A 21305-nucleotide genomic window follows, 5' to 3' on the forward strand; every position below is an offset into this window, starting at 1 on the left:
ATACCCGGCCGATGGTGTGCTCTTTCTTAACCAACAAGCTTTCTTTTGCTTCAACTTATACCACTGGCCTGAATAACCCCAAAGAAGGATGCCTATGGTGGAAAGCAATAAGAGCAGAGAGCAGAGATTTGATGCTTGGACCCCAAACATGATATACTTTACAAAAATGATGAATGTTTAGCAATCAATTTTCTAAATTGACTTGCACTTTAAATATAAAGAGGCAGTTACGTTCTTCTGAAAAGGTCACAACACCATGTGGAATAGGGATGCGCAAATTCAGTCGTCAACTGTGGGCCTCACTCCATAGGCATGCCCCCCATTATCCTCTTAAACATCCTTTCTTTCCTGAGACAATTCCATACCACATCTTTTCTCACTTATCTCTGACCCTCTATCTGTTCTTCATTTCTCTTATTCTCATTCCTCCCAACGATAAATCCATGTAATCTATAGCTAGCTTTTGCTCTAACCTGAGAATTATGGACAAACATAATCTGTTATGCACTTGAACACTTGTTGATCAGAGTGTAAATTAGTAATCCTCTTAGAGAAGGAACTGGGTGGCTGGAAGACAGAAAAGAGAGAGAAACTTACTTTTTATCATATACCTTTCAATTTTTCTACCGTGTATATGTATACCCAGTTAAAAAGTAATTAAATACAACTCAACAGTCCTCTTCCTGCCTTCTCTAAACCTTGCTCCGTTAATTAACCCTATCCTCCATCAGTTTCACCTTCTTCTTTGGCTTATTAAACAAGCTCAAGTTCTTTTATTTTATTAAAATCTACCATTAAAGAAACCCCTACCTTTCCCAAGTCTTCGAGTTCCCCTCTACCCCCTCTGTCCTTATCCAAGCTTCTTCAAATACTCTCATTTTGTCTTTCCCACCTCTCATTCATCCCTCAACCCCACTACAACCTGATTTCTTCCGAAACCACCCACCTTGGGTCATCAACAGTCCCTGCTAATCAATCCAGTTATGACATCTTAATTGTTACCTTATATCACCTCTGGTTTATACTGTTGACTGCTCCCTATTTCAACTTCCCCTTCCTTGGCTCTCCTGGAGAGAGAGATCTTACAATGCTCATTCTCAAACTCCTCACTGGATCATCCCATTCCCTGCCCTTGATCCTTAAATTTTAGTGTTTTCCAGAGTTCCAACTGTGACCACATTTTGTATTGTTCTTGTTGTAGTTGCTCTTTCATTACCTTTTTGCCAACTAACTACTACCACAGATTAAATTATTTTTTAGTGTTAGTGACTCCCAATCTGGCTCTTCAGACAGACTTCTTGACTCCACTCAAATTTCCCACAGGCTGACTATGATCCACTGAATACTAGATTTGTCTATCCCTCATCCTGCCACATTCAATCCATTAACGAATCCTGTACACACTACCACCGATATATACCTCAAATCTACTCACTTTTCTCCATCCTCTCTTCCACCATCCTAGTTCAAACCACCATCATCTCTTAGGCTAGGAACCAACAAACCTCCTAACAGGGCTCGGCTCCATGCTTAATCATGGCCTTAAACAGGGTTCTTCTCCATTCTCTATAAGCAGCAAGAATAGTGTTTTTAAAGCTAAACTCCTTCTTAAAAAAATCCAGGGCGGGCACAGTCGCTCACGGCTGTAATCCCAGTAGTTTGGGAGGCCAAGGCAGGCAGATCACTTGAGTTCAGGAGTTCTGCCTGGACAACATGGTAAAACCCCATCTCTACAAAAACATACAAAAAGTAGCGGGCATGGTAGCACGGGCATGTATTCCCAGTTACTTGGGAGCCTGAGGCAGGAGAATCGCTTGAATCCGGGAAGCAGAGGTTGTAGTGAGCCGAGATCGCACCACTGCACTCCAGCCTGGGTGACAGAGCGAGACTGCGTCTCAATAAATAAATAAATAAATAAAATGAAATTAATTAAATAAATAAATACATAAACAAATAAAAATAAAAATAAAATAATACTTTAAAAATCCAAAGGTTCTCATAGTACCAACAATAAAACCACACCTCTCATCACAGTCTGTGAGGTCTGGCCTAGTCTGGTCCCTGCCTACTTCTCCTCCTTCATCTTGTACCAGTCTCCTCCTTGCTCATACTCAGCCACAGAGACACAGACCTTTTGTTACTTCTTTTAATTCCTCATCACACACTGTTAACTCTGGGCCTTTGCAACTGTTGTTCACTGTACCTGGAATACTCTTTCTCTCTTGTTCTCTATATGCCAACTACTTCTCACATTTAAGTCTCAGCTTAAAGCTTACCAGTGTACTTGATCTAAAGTAGCCTCCTTTGCCCACCTTTGTTCTCTAACTCAGCATCTAGTTTGTTTCTTTCACACATATATTACAAAAATTGTAATATATTTGTAATAATATACAAAATTGTATGTGTGAAAGAAACAAATTGGATGCTGAGTTAGAGAACAAAGGTAGGCAGAGAAGGCTACTTTTTCTTGAAAGGAAAGAGAGGCTGCCATCTTCTCCCTCCTCCTTGCTGATCAGAAGAGGAATATAAAATGTCAGAAGCTCAAGCAACTCCATAAATAATTAGTGTTGAAATGAACTATTAGCTAAACTGGTGGGGGAATTCTTTCACCATTAACATGCATAATTCATCAACTCCATTGTTACACAATACAGTATAACACTCTTAAATTAGACTCTATTTAATCATTCCTTCCTTTTTTGTGCCTTGTCAAAAAGCTTTCTAAAAAGAAAGAACTCAAAGTTTGGCAAATACTGACAGATAAATATAGACAGGCTCCAAAGACCTCAAGGATCTTTACAAAATGAATTAGTTCCACTGCTATACCACCAGCAGACTTTGTACGCTCATTTTCTAGCATGAATAAACCACAATACAGGGTAAACAGGGTATCTTCAAGAGGTTATGTCAGTCAGTAGTAAAGCTAAGAATAAAGCTAGAACATTACTTATAACATATGTAAATATTAAGCAGCCAGTTGAAAAAGAAAATTTCAATACAGTGACCTCAATTAACAACTGGTCAAACAGCTGTTCATTGAACAGTTTTCAACAAATGCCACTTGAATTAAACCAAAAGTACTAAAAAAAGATAAACAGTAGTACACAGCAGCCTCTGCCCAAAGGGAGGTTAAAGATGTAAGAAGTCTAAGCTCCAAAAGGGAGAGCTCTAATGGTCTGGATTAGATCTAATATCCAATGAGCTAAGAAATCTAAGACAATAAGATGCTACCAGATAATAAATATTTGATGAGTGTTACAACAGAATTGTTAGGAGAGAGCTCTTTTCTAGCTGAAGTGGTCTGGCTTCACACAGGATGTAAGATTTAAGTGGACTCCTTAAGGAGGAAAAGATTTGGATAGTTGAGGAGAGTATCTGGTAGAAGAAAATAATAATTATAATATCCAACAGCAAGTAGCAGACACAGCCAGGTTGGCAGCAGTATACGACCAATTTGAGTGGGAAGAATTATGCAGAAGGTATTTGGAGATTTAAATTTGACTAGTTGAGATTAAGAAGTCTCAACTTGATTCTGCAGGGAACACATTTCTAAATAGAAGTGACATTTGGAGAAATAAATGTAAATGCAGGATGCAGGATAAATTTTGGGAATGAAGAGATTAGAGACAAAAATAATTAGAAAATTTTATCACATTTACACATTGATTATATTAATAAAGGTATAAACTAGGTGAAAGGAAATTATAAGAAGGATTTACGGGTTTGTGAGATAGTGAAAATAGGACCTGTTGAGGCTAGATGAACTTTTTCCTTTCCTAAAAGATAACTACATCTGGCATATGCCTCAATTATTCAGGCTTGAAACCTTACAACTTCTCTTGCCCCTCACTCCCTGAGAATTCTCTTCCCCAGACATATGCCCCTCCCTGCAAACTAGCTCTCCAGCTTCCCCAACCACACAACATATTCCAGCCAAAAGAAAGGACTGCATTTACTAGCTTCGTAGACACACCAGGAAATTCTCAGTCCTGTAACTCTGTCCATGCTATTTCTTCTAATTTTAATGTCCTCTCCCCATTATACATATGCAAATTCTAGCCATGCTTCCCATGCCAGCTCAATGCCACTTTTCCCAACAGGCCTTCGCAGAAACACCAACTTGAAGGAGGTATTGCCTCCCAACACTTTCTGCTCTTCTCTAAAACACTTTTTAAAACCTTAGAGCTGTTCCTTATCTCCTCTGATAAACTATATACCTCTTACAGCAAACATACTTATTTTTGTATTACTCTGCCCTCTTTTCACAAATAAAGATCTAGATAAATATCATACAGCAACAGCACAGTGTAAAGACTCTGAAGACAGACTGAGTTTGAATCTTAACTCTGCTGCCTGTTAGCAACGTGATCTTGGACAAGCTACTTAACCTCTCTGTGCTTCAGTATGTTTACGTATAAAATGAATAGTAGGTATTTCAAAAGGTTGTCAGAGAATTTGGCTTACATCTGTGTCAGCACCATAAAAGTGTCTATTAAACACATAAGATCACATTTTATGGTGGAAAAATACTGAATATTCTGATAGTTGTAGAAAGCTTTATGATCTATATAAGGAAAAGCAAAATGTCAAAATAAAGACAGCCTCTGGGTACAAACAGCTATATACAAATTCTTTCTATATCTTCTTATGTATACTCTAAGGGTTAGCTGTACCCTTTATAATCTTATATTAACAGTGGCTCTGTTTCAGTTAGACATTTCAATATTCTGGGAAAACTGTTAGTTCTGCGTCCTGTGGCACTAGCTACCTTGGTTACCTTGTCTCTAGTCTTATTACCTTTCATTTATCCTTTACAAGTCTAAGTCTTTCTAAAATGCAAATCTAATGCTTTTCCACTGCTACAAACCACCTCCATCCCATCTTCCTTAGGATAAAGTTTAAGTCCCTTGGCATCTCACGTAAAATCTTCCTAATCCAGCCCCAGCCTCATCTCCAGTTTCATTTCTCTCAACATTTATCTCCTCACCAAAAAACCTCAATCACCTAACCACAGCTTAAAGGCTTCGTGCATGTCTACCTCCATCACCTAACCACAGCTTAAAGGCTTTTTGTATGTCAATCCTTTTGCCTAGAACACCTATTTGTCAGTTTGCTAGGGGTTCTATAAAAAAATACCACAGCCTGGGTGGCTCCAACAACAGAAATTTATTTTTTCACAATTCTAGAGGCTGGAAGTCCAAAATCAAGGTATTGGCAGGTTGGTTTCTCCTGAGGCCTCTTTTCTTGGTCTTCCTAATGAACCCTCACATGGTCTTTCCTTTGTGTGTGCAACTCTGGAGTCTCTTTTTGTGTTCAGATTTCCTTCTTATAAGGAAAACTGTCAGACTGGATTAGAACCCATCCTAATGGCTTCATCTGAACTTAATCACCCCAAAGCCCTGTCTCCAAATACAGTCACATTCTGAGGTTATGGGTGTTAGGGCTTCAACATAATTTTGGGAGGACACAATTCAGCCCATAATATCCCCTTCCCCTTTTCCGTGCCCAGGCTAATTCCCATTTTTTTCCCCAAGACTGGTCCAAGCCTTCCTACTCCAGGCTAACTTCAGTGTTCCTTCTCTGCACTCTCAAAGTACCTCTGCAAGCTGTGATTCTATTGCTCAACACACCATGTTAATTGTCTCTTTCCTTCTTCAAACTACATTCCTTAAGGGCAAAGACTAAATTCCTAGCATTGGCACAGTGTGTGGCACACAGAAGGTGTTTAACAAAGATTTGATCATTGAAGGGAAATGAAAGAAAGAACATGAACCTTGAAGTACGACAAACGTGGGTTCAAATCCTGGTTCCACAGTTTACTTATCTGTGACTCTGGGCAAGTCATTAAATGCTGAACTTCCATTGTAAATAAAGTAGTTATAAAGACAAATGACCTACTTATAATGAAAGCACCCAGCTGTGTAGGTGCTCAATAACTGTTAGACTACAGATTTTGATCTTGTCTGCTATGACACTCAATACTACCATTTAGTAGCTGCATGACCTTTGGTATATTTACTATCCTCTCTTTGCTTTAGTTGCTTATGTATAAAAATACGTCAGTGCTATTGTGAGGATAACTTAATATAGGTAAAAGATTATCTAGCACATAGTATTATATGTTTCCTATTATAAGAACACTGCAGATCTTAACAGATAACGACTAAACTATGAATAATTTAGTTCCTTTAATTACTAAGTCATTTAAATGTGACTATTACCTTTTTGCCTATTTCTTACTAACTAAACAGGATGATAACTAAAGAGGTTCAAAACTGGTACAGGTGATATAATCAGAGCTCAAAATAAACATGAAATAAGACATTATCTGTCTCATTCTTTATATTGGTATTTAGCATATTTGGGGCACTAAAACAAAGAAACTTTCAGTGGAGAATAACACTTCTCCGCTCATATTTTAATTTTTTTTAGAGATGGCATCTCACTGTCACTCAAGCTGGAGTACAGTGGTGCCATAATTGCTCAAGGGATCCTTTGATCTCAGCCTCCCAGGTAGCTGGGACTACAGGCACAAACAACCATACCCAGCTATTTTTTATTTTTATTTTTGGTAGAGATGGGGTTTTGCTATGTTGAACAGGTTGGTCTCAAGCCATCCTCCTGCCTCGGGCCCTCAAAGTGCTGGGATTACAGGTGTGAGTCACCATGCCCAGCAGGGTCATATTTTTATTTGCAGACTCACAAAACCTGTTAACTGGAAAGAACCTTTTGATAAAAGTCCAGTCTTATAATTTCTTACATAAGTGAGATGGATTTGGAATGGGCTTTTAGGGTCTTACTGAGCAGTTCAGTAAGAAACGGGAATTGTAGGCAGAGAGAATCAGTTTGCTCAAAAGTACTAAAGCAGGGGTTCAGGACTTATTCCAGATGTCCAAGGTGTGTGTTGGAACCAGTCTTAGACAATAACACTGGACAATCCTCTTTAACCACTCAACCTTTAAAGTCTGTAATTTCTGAAGTACGTATTAGTTACCTGATCTGTGACTTTGAAGCAAGGCAGATCTAGATTTAAATCTCCCCTTGTTACATAAGCAAGTCTTTGAGCCTCAGATTAGTGCGATAGGTTTGTTGAAGTGATTGAGCTAAAGTATGAAGAGCTCCCACCTGGGGTGCCTGGCAGATTGCAAATACTAAAATGTTGGTTCTGTCTTTTCTTTTTTTGAGACGGAATTTCGTTCTTGTTGCCCAGGCTGGAGTGCAATGGCTCGATCTTGGCTTACCGCAACCTCTGTCTCCTGGGTTCAAGCGATTCTCCTGCCTCAGCTTCCTGAGTAGCTGGGATTGCTGGCAGGTGCCACCATGCCTGGTTAATGTTTTTTTTTTTTTTTTTTTTGAGATGGAGTCTCGCTCTGACGCCTAGGCTGGAGTGCAGTGGTGCAATCTTGGCTCACTGCAACCTCCGCCCACGGGTTCAAGGAATTATTCTGCCTCAGCCTCCCGAGTAGCTGGGACTACAGGCACGTGCCACCACGCCTGGCTAATTTCTGTACTTTTAGTAGGGAAGGGGTGTCACCATATTAGCCAGACTGGTGTATTTTTTTTTTTTTTTTGGCAGTAGAGATGGGGTTTCTCCATGTTGGTCAGGCTGTTATTGAACTCCCAACCTCAGGAGATCCGCCCACCTCGGCCTCCCAAAGTGCTGGGATTACAGGCATGATCCACCGCATCCAGCCAAATGTCGGTTATTTCTAACAAATCTCTTCCATCATATGAATAAGTCTGCAAGATAACAAAAACACTGTCTTTCACATGGTATGTGCTTGTTAAATGTCTGAGACTTGTTGGACATCACTTAATTTTAAAAATAGAAAGCTGGGGCTGGGCACGGTGGTTCACGCCTGTAATACCAGCACTTTGGGAGGCCGAGGCAGGTGGATCATGAGGTCAAGAGATCGATACCATCCTGGCCAACATGGTAAAACCCCCTCTCTACTGAAAATACAAAAATTAACTGAGCGTGGTGGTATGCGCCTATAGTCCCAGCTACTCTGGAGGCTGAGGCAGGAGAATCGCTTGAATCCAGGAGGCGGAGGTTGCAGTGAGCCGAGATCCACCCCACTGCACTCAAGCCTGGAGACACAGCGAGACTCTGTCTTAAGAAAAAATAAATAAATAAATAAAAAGAAAAGCTGGAATAACCGCTGGGATGATAAAGTGTCTTCATCCCTGACCTTTCTCACCACCAAATGTCCTTCACAATTTGTTTTTAAGTGTCATGTCACCACCATTAACGTGCTATTTGGAGACTACTGTACCTCAGACTTCCAAGTCAACAGCAAAGATCTAAAGGTCAGGAAAATTTACGGAGACCAACAACTGAAAGTGTTCCTTTTGTTCCTATGGTCCGTTCCATCAACTTGATGAATTTCCTGTGAAGTTACTTTTTTCTTTTTTTTTTTTTTTCTGACGTAGAAACAGCAGGTCTAAGCAAAAGGTGAATGAGCAAGTAACTGAACTTATCCCTATTATTATGACGCAGTTTTTTTTTTAAGTTGAAAGACTATTTTTGGGCTGGTACTAAAATGGACATGTGCCAAGATCTATTACTTAGGCTTCAAACTAAAGTCAGTCGTTTTTGTTTTTCAAGATATGTGGCATCTGGCTCAAAATCAATTGCAAGAAAAGTCCAACTCTGACCCAGAAAGAGCTCTTTCCAATACCCTCTCCTCCCACTTACATCACAAATGGCGACTGAGGCTTAAGGTTTAATGCCCGACCCTAAAGCCACTCATCCTAAAAGACGGGGCTCCAGATGGACGCTGTCTGGCAGAGGATAAGGCGCTATGAGAAGCTGCCAAGCCTCAGATGTGCAGCTGGGCTGAATCCCGACGCCAGCGCCCAGCGCCCATCACTTTGCACCCACACTTAGGAAACAACCCACTCCTCACCGCGGGACCCGGACCCAGCCCTCCAGCACCCAGCCTCCGGCTCCGGCGTGGGCGCGTGACCTCCGGGGACCGGAGGAGCTCAAGACAAGGAGGTCCCTCCGCCTTCCGGGGAACTTGTCAAGGGCAAGTTCGGATTGTGCACGGATAGCTTACTCACTGGAGTGGCTCGGCATCCTCTGTCTTCCGCCCGCGCTTCCTCAGGAAGCCCCTAATGCAGCGGCAGCCTGAGAGCAGCCGCCGAAGTTGCCGCCGCTGCTCCCACTGCCAGCAACCGCCCGGGCGTGGCAGGGACAGGCGGGCGACTTCACAACATCATCACTCGGCGACCTAGGTTCTGCGGCGACACCAGGTCGTTGGCAGCCCCTACACAATTGGGGAAGCCAAAGGAGACCCACTCTCCCAGCGGCCTCCACGGCCCCAGCGCAAGACCTGCTGGGAATTGTAGTTTCCTGCCCGCCCCGCCCCAAGCTCGAAGGCCCCGCCTTCTCGCTGCCCAGCCCCAGGGAGGGAGGCGGGGCCGCGACCCCGGGGCGGGTGGGGCGAATGCGTTCCCAGCGGGTAGCCTGGGTCTGGGGCAGAGTTCCAAGCCCACGGCCCCGGTCGCGGCCTCGCCGCCCTCCCGCGCCCCGCGCCGGGAGCGGGCCTAGAACGCTCGCCTAGCCCCTCCGCGAGCAGGGCTCTGGCGCCCACCCCTGTCCGCACAGCTGGCAGCCTGAAGAGAGTCGCTGGCCGTGGTCGCCGCTAGGGTAACGACGGGAGGCAGGCCCGGGAAGGGAAGGTGTCGGGGCCGGTGGGGGACGTGAGGGAGTGAGCCTTGGTCCGCGCACGCCCGGGAAGCCCGAGGCCAGAACGCGCTAGCCCACCTCCAGGCCGAGCACCGGCGGCTGGCGGAGCCGTGGCAAGAATGCGGCCCGGCGTGGCGAGCGGCTACTGCGCCAGTGCAGGTCGAGCTCAGCGGGTTCCCGGGCCGCAGGTTCTCAGTCCGCCCGATGGTCCCTGACGGGTTGGCCGTGCCAGGTGCGCGGGGCCCAGGCCGCCCGGGCGCCCTCTCCCCGCAGCCCTCACCTTTGGCCGCTCTCTTGGGCTTGGCGAGTTGCCACACCAAAGACACCCTCAGACCCCAGTTCTATCTGCCGCCTTCTGCAAGTTCGCTGCAAAGTCCCCCAAAGCAGGACTAGGAAGGAACCTTTTACAAAATCAAATACTCGAGTGTCGTTTTGTCTTCGGTTTTTCAATTCAACCCTGTGTTTTTCCCTGCTGGGTCTGTTGTCAAGTACCTTTTCCCCAAAACTTAATGAGGATGTGTAACACGGCGCCTTCCTAGCACGGTGCCTGGCACACAGTAGGCGCTCAGTAAAGATTTGTTGAAAGCATGAGTCACTAAGCTTGGAAAATTCTCCCGAGCTGTGCGTCGCTATGATCTTTGTTAAGATTTTACAGGTTCCCAAGATCACTTTGAAAATTACAGTAGTTTTAAAGCTCAACAAAGACAGTTACATCGGGTCATTTTTGCATTCCCTGTAACAGTGGCCTCTGTTGAATGCCTAAATTAACTCAAAGCCTGTGTTCTGTAAGAAGATGCGACCTTTGATTTCTACAGAAGTGTTAATCTTTCAGATTAAAGTCTTCACATGAACGATTCTATTATGGAACAAACTGAAATTACTTATAAAGCTTTATTGTAATTAGCGTTTTAGATACAAGTGCCAGGGACTGCACTGATGTACTTGTGAATACACTCCGAAATAGAGGTCTCTTAAATATGACTTTTTTTAAGAAAGGGTATATATTCATGTCTCGTGAAAGAGCATGCCAGAGAAAATTATAATAACAGCAAATCCCCCACCCCCACCCCTTTGCTGGGTGCAGCTGCTGCCTTGACCTCAAAATGTCTTGTAAAATTATCTCTTAGTAGTCTGGTGTATCTAAGGCAAAAATCTCCGAGATTAAACCACTCTATAGGGACAACCCTTTTATTACTAACAATTCTTAACAGATTGTGTCTGTTTCTTCTGAGCTTTTCTGAAAAAAAGAAAAAGACAACGTAATGGAGTTTCACATTATTAAGACAAAATCAGTAACAACTTGCTGACATTGAGTGAAAAAAGCAAGATACAAAATCATGATAACCAGAAAATTTGGTTAAGCATGACATCCATAACCCTTTTGCTTGTGAGAAGGTCAGCTACAAGTGGCCAGGGCCTTGTCCGCCCTTATTACCAGTGGGTGTCCACAGTGCCTGACCCATGGTAGCCATTCATTAAACACTTGTGTAATGATTACTTGGCTGTTACAGATTAACAGTGTATTGACTGTGGGTGTGTAGTTTCTTCATTTACTTGGGTATCTCCTTAGAATAGATGACTCGAGGGAATTTTACTGGGTCAAAAGGTATGAATATTTTCATGGTTATTGAAACATTTTACAACCTGATTTCCAAATAAGCCTTATTGTTTTGTACTGCCTTCAGTACATTTGAGTGTACCTTTCAAAGCATAGTTCAAGCGGATACAGTGTTTGCTAATTAGGGGGCACTTTGAGATGTAACTCATTTGATCTCATTCACCCTGGAAGGTTGGCAGGGCAGGCATTGCTTTTCTCCTTTTGTAGCACATCTAACTCCAGTGCCTTAAATTGATCACAACCTTTCAGGCTAAATGATCACAACCTTTCAGGTCCATCTTCCTCCCAATCTCTACCTTTGGTTCACAGTTAACATCCTGAATAAATTCACCTCTTTCTTTAGCAGTAAAATTGGACATTGTTTTTAGTTTTTATGGTTTACAAAATCTTCCCTTTCTCATTCTGCTCACATGTTTGTAGATAAGTTCATCAAATTTGGGGACTTAATTAAAATGAAATAATGAAGCACAATTTAGATGAAAGAGATGATGTTGGTTAGATGTAAAGGAATACTCTGAACCCACAAACTTACAAGATTGCCACCCTTTCTATTAGTAAAGGTCTGGAAACCGTGGATGGTGCTTTTGTACCTCCTTGAATTAATTTCCTAGTCTGTTACTCTGATTCTCTCCCATATTTGCTGGTCAGGGACCCCAAATGATTTAGGAGGTAATTAATCCAATAAGAAAGAGCTTTGGAAAGTCTCAGAGTTTAGTTATAATATGTGGAACCATTGAAAATTCTTGGGGTTTATTGTAAGTGACACCGTTTATATCATAAAGTGGGCCAAAAAATTGGTTTTCTATATTGCTTTCAAATTTGCTCAGCATTATTTAAAAAACAAACAAAAAACAGTATAGAAAAGATAGGGAAGGAGAAATGCAAATATATTGAGGCTTTGGAAATATTTAGAACCTCTTTTCGTTTTCACTCTGCTTCTTTGTTTTCATGTCAGATCCCAAATAATGTTCAGTAAAAAATAAATGCTCTTTAAAGATACTTTTCAGGAACGTCTCCTCGTGTCAAGGAGTAGCTGCCTAAATATTGGATATCGAGGAATAGCTGCCTAAATATTGGATGGGTTTAAGGCAACTAGTTGTTTTGGGAACTTTTATGTGAATCTAAATTATTTTGCTTTTGTTTTTTATAGTAGGATATATCTGCATCTTGAAAGGAAGATAAAACAAAAGCCTTCTTTGGAATAGATGGATTTTTGTCACTTTCTGTATGAACTAAAGCGATTCAATGTCTCTTTTGGTAAGTTTTTGTAAATATAGATCTAATTTTGTTCTGTTAGAGTAGTTGGATGTTAATGCCAAGCCATAATAAAAGGGATATTCTGATGGCATATTCTTATGCTCTGAGATATTGTTTTAACCTGATTGACTTCTGGACTTGGGAAATGAATTACATTCCATTGAGTTTTTCTTTCATGAAGAACTTCTCGTATACTTCAATATGCTCATTATTCTAATCCTTTGTCCCATATCTACTTTTTCTCATAGGTGTTACACTTCGATATGCCACCCACACCAGTTAGCTATGCCTTATCTTTTAAATCTTTCAAAAATTCCTTTTACAAATTTCCATCTGACCAAAAGAAGCCAAACAGTATTAAAAATAACCCCTTTGACTTAACTGAAAATAAAATCATTTGGATCAAGTATAATATGAGGTATAGCTGCCAACTGGTTTTTTATTTGTATTTAGATCCATGGTATCTACTTTAGATTAAGTAGCTTGAGGACTCTCATTCTGTTTAATACATAATAATAATATTTGAATAGGGAATACTTACATTAAAACGTGGCTTTTTAAAAAGTAATGAGTAGACCAAGTGTAGTGGCTCACACCTGTAATCCCAGCATTTTCAGGGACTAAGACTAGAGGATCAGTTGAACTCGGGAGTTCAAGACCAGCCTAGGCAACATGGTGAGACACTGTCTGTATAAAATATTAGCCAGATGTGGTGTTACATGTCTGTAGTCTCAGCTAGTCAGAGGGTTAAGGTGGGAGGATTGCTTGAGTGAGGGATGAAGGCTGCAGTGAACTGTGATCATGCCGGTGCATTCCAACCTGGGTGATAGAGGGAGATCCTATCTCAAAAAAAAAAAAAAAGATGAGTATATTTGTATGATGATTTATAATTTACAAATACTTTCATATATTTCTTTCATAGTTTCACATTGTGGAAGTTTAGCAGGGCATGTGGCATTATCCTTATTTTCAGTTTGTCCAAGATTGCAAAAAATTGGAGCTGGACTTATACCTGCCAATCTATTCTATCAGTTACCAAGGCTGAGAGGCAGAACTATGAAGTTAGAAGACCGTATTGTTAGTAATATGGAAAATACATAATACAATTACTTATATGTTTAAAGTAAAGCTTTACCACTTGAAAGAGAAGCTTTATATATCTGGAAAATACACGGAGGTGAAATGTCTTATTCTCTAAAGGAGAGATCAGCAAGCTTTTCTGTAAAGGCCAGATAGTATTTACAGACCCTTTGGTCTTTGTTACAGTTACTTTTCTGCTGAAGTACTAGCATGAAAGCAGCCATAGGCAATATATAAATGAATGAATGTATCTGTGTTCCAGTAAAACTTTATTCACAAAAACAGGTGGTGGGTCAGATTTGGCTCATGGACCATAGTTTGCCGACCCCTACTCTAAAGGATTCCTTAAGATTTACAATTTTGTATCAATTTTTCAAGTTGGAAAAGATATAGAAGGGCATTTAGTCTATTCCCCTCATTTGATAGGTGAGGATTCTGAGATTCAGAGGGCTGTGTGTTGCCCAGGGTTTTCAAATTTTGGAAAAAGGATGTCTTAGCTTATTATTCCATAATTATGGGTTTTGTGAAAAATAATAGAATGTGATCATGGGTGATTTATATTGTTAATGATTTTAACTTTAAATCAATTTTTCTGCAATGGTGAAATATTTTAAATTCTTTGAATCGAAATATTTACTTTTTTTCCTAAATGAGAAATTTATGCAATTGGGATAAAGTTGATACTTTTACTTAAGGATTCCTCCCCATTCAAGTTTTACCCTCTATTTGAGAACTAAGAAATGCTGTTTTCAAAGGAGAAATGCAGTTTCTTTATAAGGTCTAACTACTTTTTACTTGGCTATTATGATAATGGACAAAGAAATGATATTCAAAAATGTTCTGTGGGAGCTTTCTTCTGGATGATTTTAAATCATTATACTGCCTGAAAGAAATTAGCCTGTAGATTCTTCATGAGCTATTATGTTCACCAGCATTTGATTGATGCAGTGTGGATATAAAAATGTTTTGAAGGATAAGATATGACTATTTTGTGATTTTTATAATATGGGCAGCTAATGAACATGCTAACATTTTTTAGGTGGAGAGAGCAAAAATATCTTCCTTATATTGGCTGGTTTTAGCTGTCTTCGTATTTAATAGTGATCACTTTCTTAGGCTGTGAAAATTTTATATAAAGATGATGCAATAGAAGCCTGCCATATTAGTTTATAAAATGTTTTTTGTATTTTTATAAACTGAGAACATAGATCACAACTCTTATTTTGAAAAAAAAATGGGGTCAATATGTCTTAAATTCTCTTTCCCCAAAAAAGTGATGCACATTTTTTAGAGGTAACAGCTCTTTAAATGCTTGAGTGTATTTTGAGGGCTATGTCAGGGTTCTCCCAAACCACCCTCAGGTTTAGTGATTTGCCAGGAGGACTCAAAGAACTTATCATACAGTCATACTCACAGCTAAGATTTATTAGCAAAAAGGTATAAAGCAAAATCAGCAAAGGGAAAAGGTGTGTGGGGTGAAGCTGAGAGGAAACCAGGCGCAAGCTTTCAAGAATCTTTTCTCAGTGGAGTCCCATAGGATATGCACAGTTCCCCCAGAGGTGTGACATGTGAAATGTTGTCTACTAGGGAAGCTCATTAGAGACTTGGACTTAAGGTTTTTATTGGGGACTTGTCACGTAGGCATGCTCTGCTAGCAAGTAACAAAATTCCAGTCTCCCAGAAAAAAAGCCAGGTGTTCAGCATAAACCATATTATTTGCACGAACGGTTTAGACACAGTGAGCGATTCTTATGAAGGGAACCTCCACAAAATCCCAGTTCCCAGATACTAGCCAAGGGTCAACCTTATAAGCAGCTCTTTTCTAAGAATAGCAGTTAGGCCTGTTGTTAATTCTTCTTTTGCAGTGGTATTAATGGTCGTTATGAAAAATTAAAGCTAAATGTAAAAATATATAAATACCAAACAATACATAAATGTCCTGCCTAGCTGGTGGATATTTTCAATATGAACAGCAGTAATAATCTTCAAAAACTGTTTTATTATAAATGTTATTCACGCTAGGAAGCCATTAGAAACTCTGCAGAGGACTCAGTTGTACAGCTATCTTGATATTGTTAGCATCTATTCTTCAGGGTGAGTTTTACATCAAACAGTGGGAATATATGCCAAATTTTTGTAATAGATTTATAAAGTATACAGACTGTAGGAATTCAAGTTAAAATAATCAGCAGTATAGGCTAACTGGGAAAATGACTAGTTTGATTAGTGAGAAATTCTGACGTTTCTTAAAAGGAAACTTACTTTTAAGTAATTGACTACAAAGTGTTAAGTAGACATAGGTAGACATATCTTAAGAGACTCATTTGAAATTGTACCTTAATGTTTATATAAAAATAAATATCCATAAGATACTTGAAATGAAAAATTTTGAAATGGTTCACGTCTGTAATCCCAGCACTTTGGGAGGCTGAGGTGGGTGGAACACTTGAGGTCAGGAGTCCAAAACCAGCCTGGCCAACATGGTGAAACCCCATCTCTACTAAAACTACAAAAATTAGCCAGGCATAGTGGCAGGCGCCTATAATTCCAGCTGCTCAGGAAGTTGAGGCAGGAGAATTGCTTGAACCCAGGAGGCGGAGGTTGCATCGAGTTGAGATTGCGCCACTGCACTCTAGCGTGGGTGATAGAGGGAGACTCCATCTCAAAAAAAAGAAAGAAATTTTTTCAGATACTGAAAATATCTTGTTATAAAAGCCTCTCATACATATGTGTTTATACTTTTCTTTTGACATACTTTTTCTTCCTAAATAGTATAAGGTCAGCTTCACCGCACTGATTGATGATGTGATAAATCACATGTAGGTGTTACATTTCTTTATTGGCAATAAATAATAATAGAACCATGGGTAAATATGCAGAAAAATGTAAATTGTGATGATAAAAGTAAGTCTCTCTTAATTTGCTTTGAGTTGTAATTAGAGATGTTTATTACCTTTAAAAATAATTATTTTTTCACTCAATATGTGGCTTAATGTGAATAAACATGGTTTCTATACTTAAGAAGATAGCTGAGGATCAAAATAAAAATAATTATAATGAATACAGCAGAATAATCTTTGGCTAAATATTCAGAAGAAAACCTCAGTGGTGTTGACAGACAGAGTTAAAAATTAACACCAACAGTTAAAATGAATTATTATGACATCAAGAAAAGAGGGCAAGGATCAGCAATAGCACCAAGTGAAATGCTAACATATATGAAGTTTGTCTGCATACCCAGCCACTTCTCCCTTCTGTTCCGCACTGAGTTCCCCCATGATGTGGATCCTGGCTTCAATTCCAGGTTCCTGCATGTTGCCCTTCCTCTCTGCTCCCCACTCTAGTCACTAGACCTTTTTGTATCTACACACCACCCCTGCTTAACTGTAACTTATTTTTCACTTATATAATGCATTTCTGACTTCCAGGATTGTTTCTGCACTTCAAGAACACAAGTTGAATCACTCAGACCTGAAAAACAGTCTGAAACCAGTATCCATCAATACTTGGTAAGAAAATGGTTAGGCTGGATGCAGTGGTTCACACCTGTAATCCCAACACTTTGGGAGGCCAAGGCAGGAGGATCACTTGAGCCTAAGAGTTCGAGACCAGCCTGAGCAACATAGTGAGATCTCATCTTTGAAAAAGAAAAAAAAAATGGTTGAGTGCAATTAATGCTCTAACTTTGTCTTCTATTCACTTCTGGTTCTCCTCTATTTCTTTTTCTTTACAGTGTCTTTTACTATTTCTCCTTTCTCCTGCCATTTTCCGGGAGTCTATAACTGGCCATTTCTCTTCTTCCTAAAGTGGCTCTTCCTAAGCAGTTTACCTGTTCCTATGACTTAAGTTGTTCAAATTTCAGATTGTCCTGGAGTTACCACAGGTTTCCTGAGGGGACCCTGGCATCAAGCAGAACTGATGCTTCTCAGATTTTTACCTGCAACCCCAGACCCTTTCCTGCAGATTTCAGATTATCCTGGAGTTACCACAGGTTTCCTGAGGGGACCCTGGCATCAAGCAGAACTGATGTTTCTCAGATTTTTACCCCAGACTCTTTCCTGGGCAACAGACATGTCTCTAGAATACCTCCGATTGGATTTTTCAAAGGCATCACTACTCAGTTTGAATAAAACCTTAATCTTCTTTTAAACCCACCAACTCATTGTATTTCCTACTTCGGCTAATGAAAAGTCATCCACTGTGTCATCCTAACTAGAAACTTTAGAGTTATCCTCACACGGCCTCTACCTCTGCCCCCATATTTATTATTCACCAAGTCTTCTGAATCTGTCTCTGAAATGCCCTGGGGTCTATCCCCTATTTCACATGAGCACTGCTACTGCTCAGGTCTCATTGTCTCTCACCCGGGCTCTTGCAGGTGGACTCGTTGCCTCTACTCTCCTAGACACACACATAGTCTTCTCCCACCACTCACATCTGTTCAGTGTTCAGTACTGCTACCAATACAGGCCTGCTTGTGTCGCTTTCCAGCTTTGAAACTTCCATTGGCTTACTAAAGCCTATAGAATAAAGTATAAATTAGCATAATATGAGGGCTCTTAGCTGGTGTAGAATATGTCTTAGTTTCATTCTCTACTTGAAATACTCTTTTTTCTTTTCTGCTTCTGAAATTCTTCCTCATCCATAAAGAATTGGTTCAAATATTGTATCTATGAAGCTTTTCCACTTATACTTTTTATTTGGCTCTGCTTCTGTATATCTTAGATATATCTTAGGATATTTCTTTGGGATGTTTTCTTCTCCTTATTCCATACTTTATATTGCATTTTTTACTACAGAATGGAACCTACCTTGCAAATGCCTTATTCGCTACAAAATTAGTGAATCCCAGTTAATTTTGCTTATAATTTAACTCCCAGCCCTATCTTCAGCTGTCTTTATTTCTGTTATTTGGCTTTTTATTCATTAATACTCTAGTCTTCTGGTTACCTGTCTCTTCATAAAATAGGACGTAGTATCTGAGGGTTTTTTTTTTTAATTGGAGTACTTAGAAGGTGTATATATTTATAGGGTACTTGAGATATTTTGATACAGGCATATGATATGTGATAATTACATCAGGGTAAATGGGTTATCTATCACTTTAAGCATAAATCATTTCTTTGTGTTATAAACATTCCAATTATACTTTTAGTTATTTTAAAATGTACAATAAGTTATTGTTGACTGTAGTCACTCTGTCATGCTATCAAATACTAGATCTTATTCATTCTATCTAACTATATTTTTGTACTCATTAACCATCTCCAGTCTACCCACCCCTTCTTGGCCTCTATTCTCTAGCTCCATGAGTTCAGTTGTTTTAATTTTTAGCTCCCACAAGTGAGTGAGAACATGTGAAGTTTGTCTTTCTGGGCCTGCCATATTTCACTTAACATAATGTTCTTCACTTTCATTCATGTTGTTGCAAATGGTAGTATCTCATTCTTTTTTATGGCTAAATAATATTCCATTGTACATATGTACCACATTTTCTTTATCCATTCATCTGTTGATGGACATTTAGGTTTCTTCAAAATCTTGGCTATTGTCAATAGTGCTGCAATAAACATGGATGTGTATATATCTCTTTGATATACTGATTTCTTTTCTTTTGGATATATACCTATCAGTGGGATTGCTGGATCATATGGTAGTTTTTTGTTTTTTGTTTTTAGTTTTTTGAGGAACCTCCATACTGTTCTCCATAGTAGTTGTACTAATTTGCATTATCACAACAGTATATGAGGGTTCTCTTTTCTCCATATCCTCACCAGCATTTGTTATTGCCTGTCTTTTGGATAAAAGCCATTTTAACTAGGGTGAGATGATATCCCCTTGTAGTTTCGATTTGCATTTCTCTGATGATCAGTGATGTTGAGCACTTTTTCATATACCTGTTTGCCATTTGTATGTCATCTTTAAAGAACAATTGTTTTTATTTTTATTTTTTTGGAGATGGCCAAAAAGATTTGCCACCCAGGCTACACTGTAGTGGTGTAATCATAGCTCACAGCAGCCTTGAACTCCTGGGTTCAAGCAATCCTTTCACCTCAGGTTATTGATAAGCTAGGACTATAGGCATGTATTACCACACCCAGCTAATTAAAAGAGGTCTTACTATGTTGACCAGGCTGATCTGGAACTCCTGGCCTCCAGTGATCCTCCCACCTCAGCCTCCCAAAGTATTGGGCTTACAGGTGTGAGCCACTGTGCCCAGAACCGTATGTCTTCTTTTGAGAAATGTCTATTTCTAGATCTTTTGCCCATTTTTAAATCAGATGGTTAGATTTTTAAAATTGGATTATTTGAGCTCCTTACATATTCTGGTTATTAATCCCTTGTCAGATGAGTAATTTGCAAATATGTTCTCCCATTCTATGGGTTGTCTCTTCACTTTGTTTTTTCTTTTGCTCTGCAGAAACTTTTTAACTTGCTGTGATTTCATTTGTCCATTTTTGCTTGATTGTCTCTACTTTTGGGGTATTACTCAATTAATCTTTGCCCAGACCAATTTCCTGGACAACTTCCTCCATGTTTTCTTGTAGTAATTTCATAGTTTGAGGTCTTAGATTTAAGTCTTTAATCCATTTCAATTTTATTTTTTAATATAACAAGAGATATGGGTCTACTTTCATTCTTCTCCATACAAATATCCAGTTTTCCTAGCACCATTTATTGAAGAGACTGTCCTTTCCCCAGTGTATGTTCTTGGCATCTTTGTCAAAAATGAGTTCACTGTAGATGTATGGATTTATTTCTGAGTTCTCTGTTCTGTTCCATTGGTCTGTGTGTCTGTTTGTATACAAGTACCAAGCTGTTTTGGTTACAATAACTCTGTAGTATAATTTGAAGGCAGGTAATGTGATTCCTCCAGTTTTTTTCTTTTTGCTTAGGATTATATAACGACCTTCCATGTCTCTTTTTATAAGTTTTGCCTTGAAATTTATTTTGCCTGATATACATGTATATCAACTCCTGTTCTTTTTCTGTTTCCATTTATATGGAATATTTTTCTTACCTTATTTATTTTCAGTCTATGAGTGTCTTTATAGGTGAAGTATGGTTCTTGTAGGCAACAGATAATTGAATCTTTTTAAAAAATTGATTCAGCTACTCTATGTCTATTCATTGGAGAGTTTAATCCATTGACATTCAGTGTTATTATTGATAAGGACTTAACTGCTGGCTTTTGTTATTTGTTGTGTATTCTCTTCCTTCCTTCCTGTCTTCTTCCTTTTTGTGAAGTTTATTTTCTCTGGTGGTATGTTTTAGTTTCTTGTTTTTCATTTTTGTTGTGTATATGTGTTGTAGATTTTATTATTTGATGTTACCATGAGGCTTGCAAATAACATAACATGTTATTTTAAACTGACAACTTGACACTGATTGCAGAAACAAACAGGCAAAGAGAGAACTAATAAAAACTGTACACTTTAACTTCATTCCTCCTGTTTTTTAACTTTTTGTGGTTTCTATTTATATCTTCTTATGCTTCTTTTTGAAAAGGTATTGTAGTTATTATTTGTTCATCTTTTAATCTTTCTACTCACGATATGAGTAGTTTACATACCACAATTACAATGTTATAATAGTCTGTTTTTATGTATGTATTTATTATTACCAGTGAGTTTTGTACCTTCAGATAATTTCTTA

The 21305-nt window shown here is 39.4% G+C and overlaps 2 protein-coding genes across 3 annotated transcripts in view; one reads left to right on the forward strand and one right to left on the reverse strand.

The window, feature by feature from the left end:
* Positions 1–9328, reverse strand: part of TRAK2 (trafficking kinesin protein 2) — a 76850-nt gene extending 67522 nt beyond the window's left edge. The window contains exon 1 of the mRNA XM_025404432.1: positions 9067–9328. The gene's annotated coding sequence lies outside the window, so the exon portion shown is untranslated. The remainder of the gene's footprint in view (positions 1–9066) is intronic.
* Positions 9329–9385: 57 nt separating this feature from the next.
* Positions 9386–21305, forward strand: part of STRADB (STE20-related kinase adaptor beta) — a 29531-nt gene continuing 17611 nt past the window's right edge. For both annotated transcript variants that reach the window (XM_025404811.1, XM_025404810.1), the window contains exons 1-3: positions 9386–9655; positions 12463–12569; positions 17078–17158. In XM_025404811.1, coding sequence (XP_025260596.1) covers positions 12558–12569; positions 17078–17158 — 93 coding nt within the window. In that variant the 5' untranslated portion in view covers positions 9386–9655; positions 12463–12557. The remainder of the gene's footprint in view (positions 9656–12462; positions 12570–17077; positions 17159–21305) is intronic.

This window comes from Theropithecus gelada, chromosome 12 (assembly GCF_003255815.1).
Source record: "Theropithecus gelada isolate Dixy chromosome 12, Tgel_1.0, whole genome shotgun sequence".
Taxonomy (NCBI): domain Eukaryota; kingdom Metazoa; phylum Chordata; class Mammalia; order Primates; family Cercopithecidae; genus Theropithecus; species Theropithecus gelada.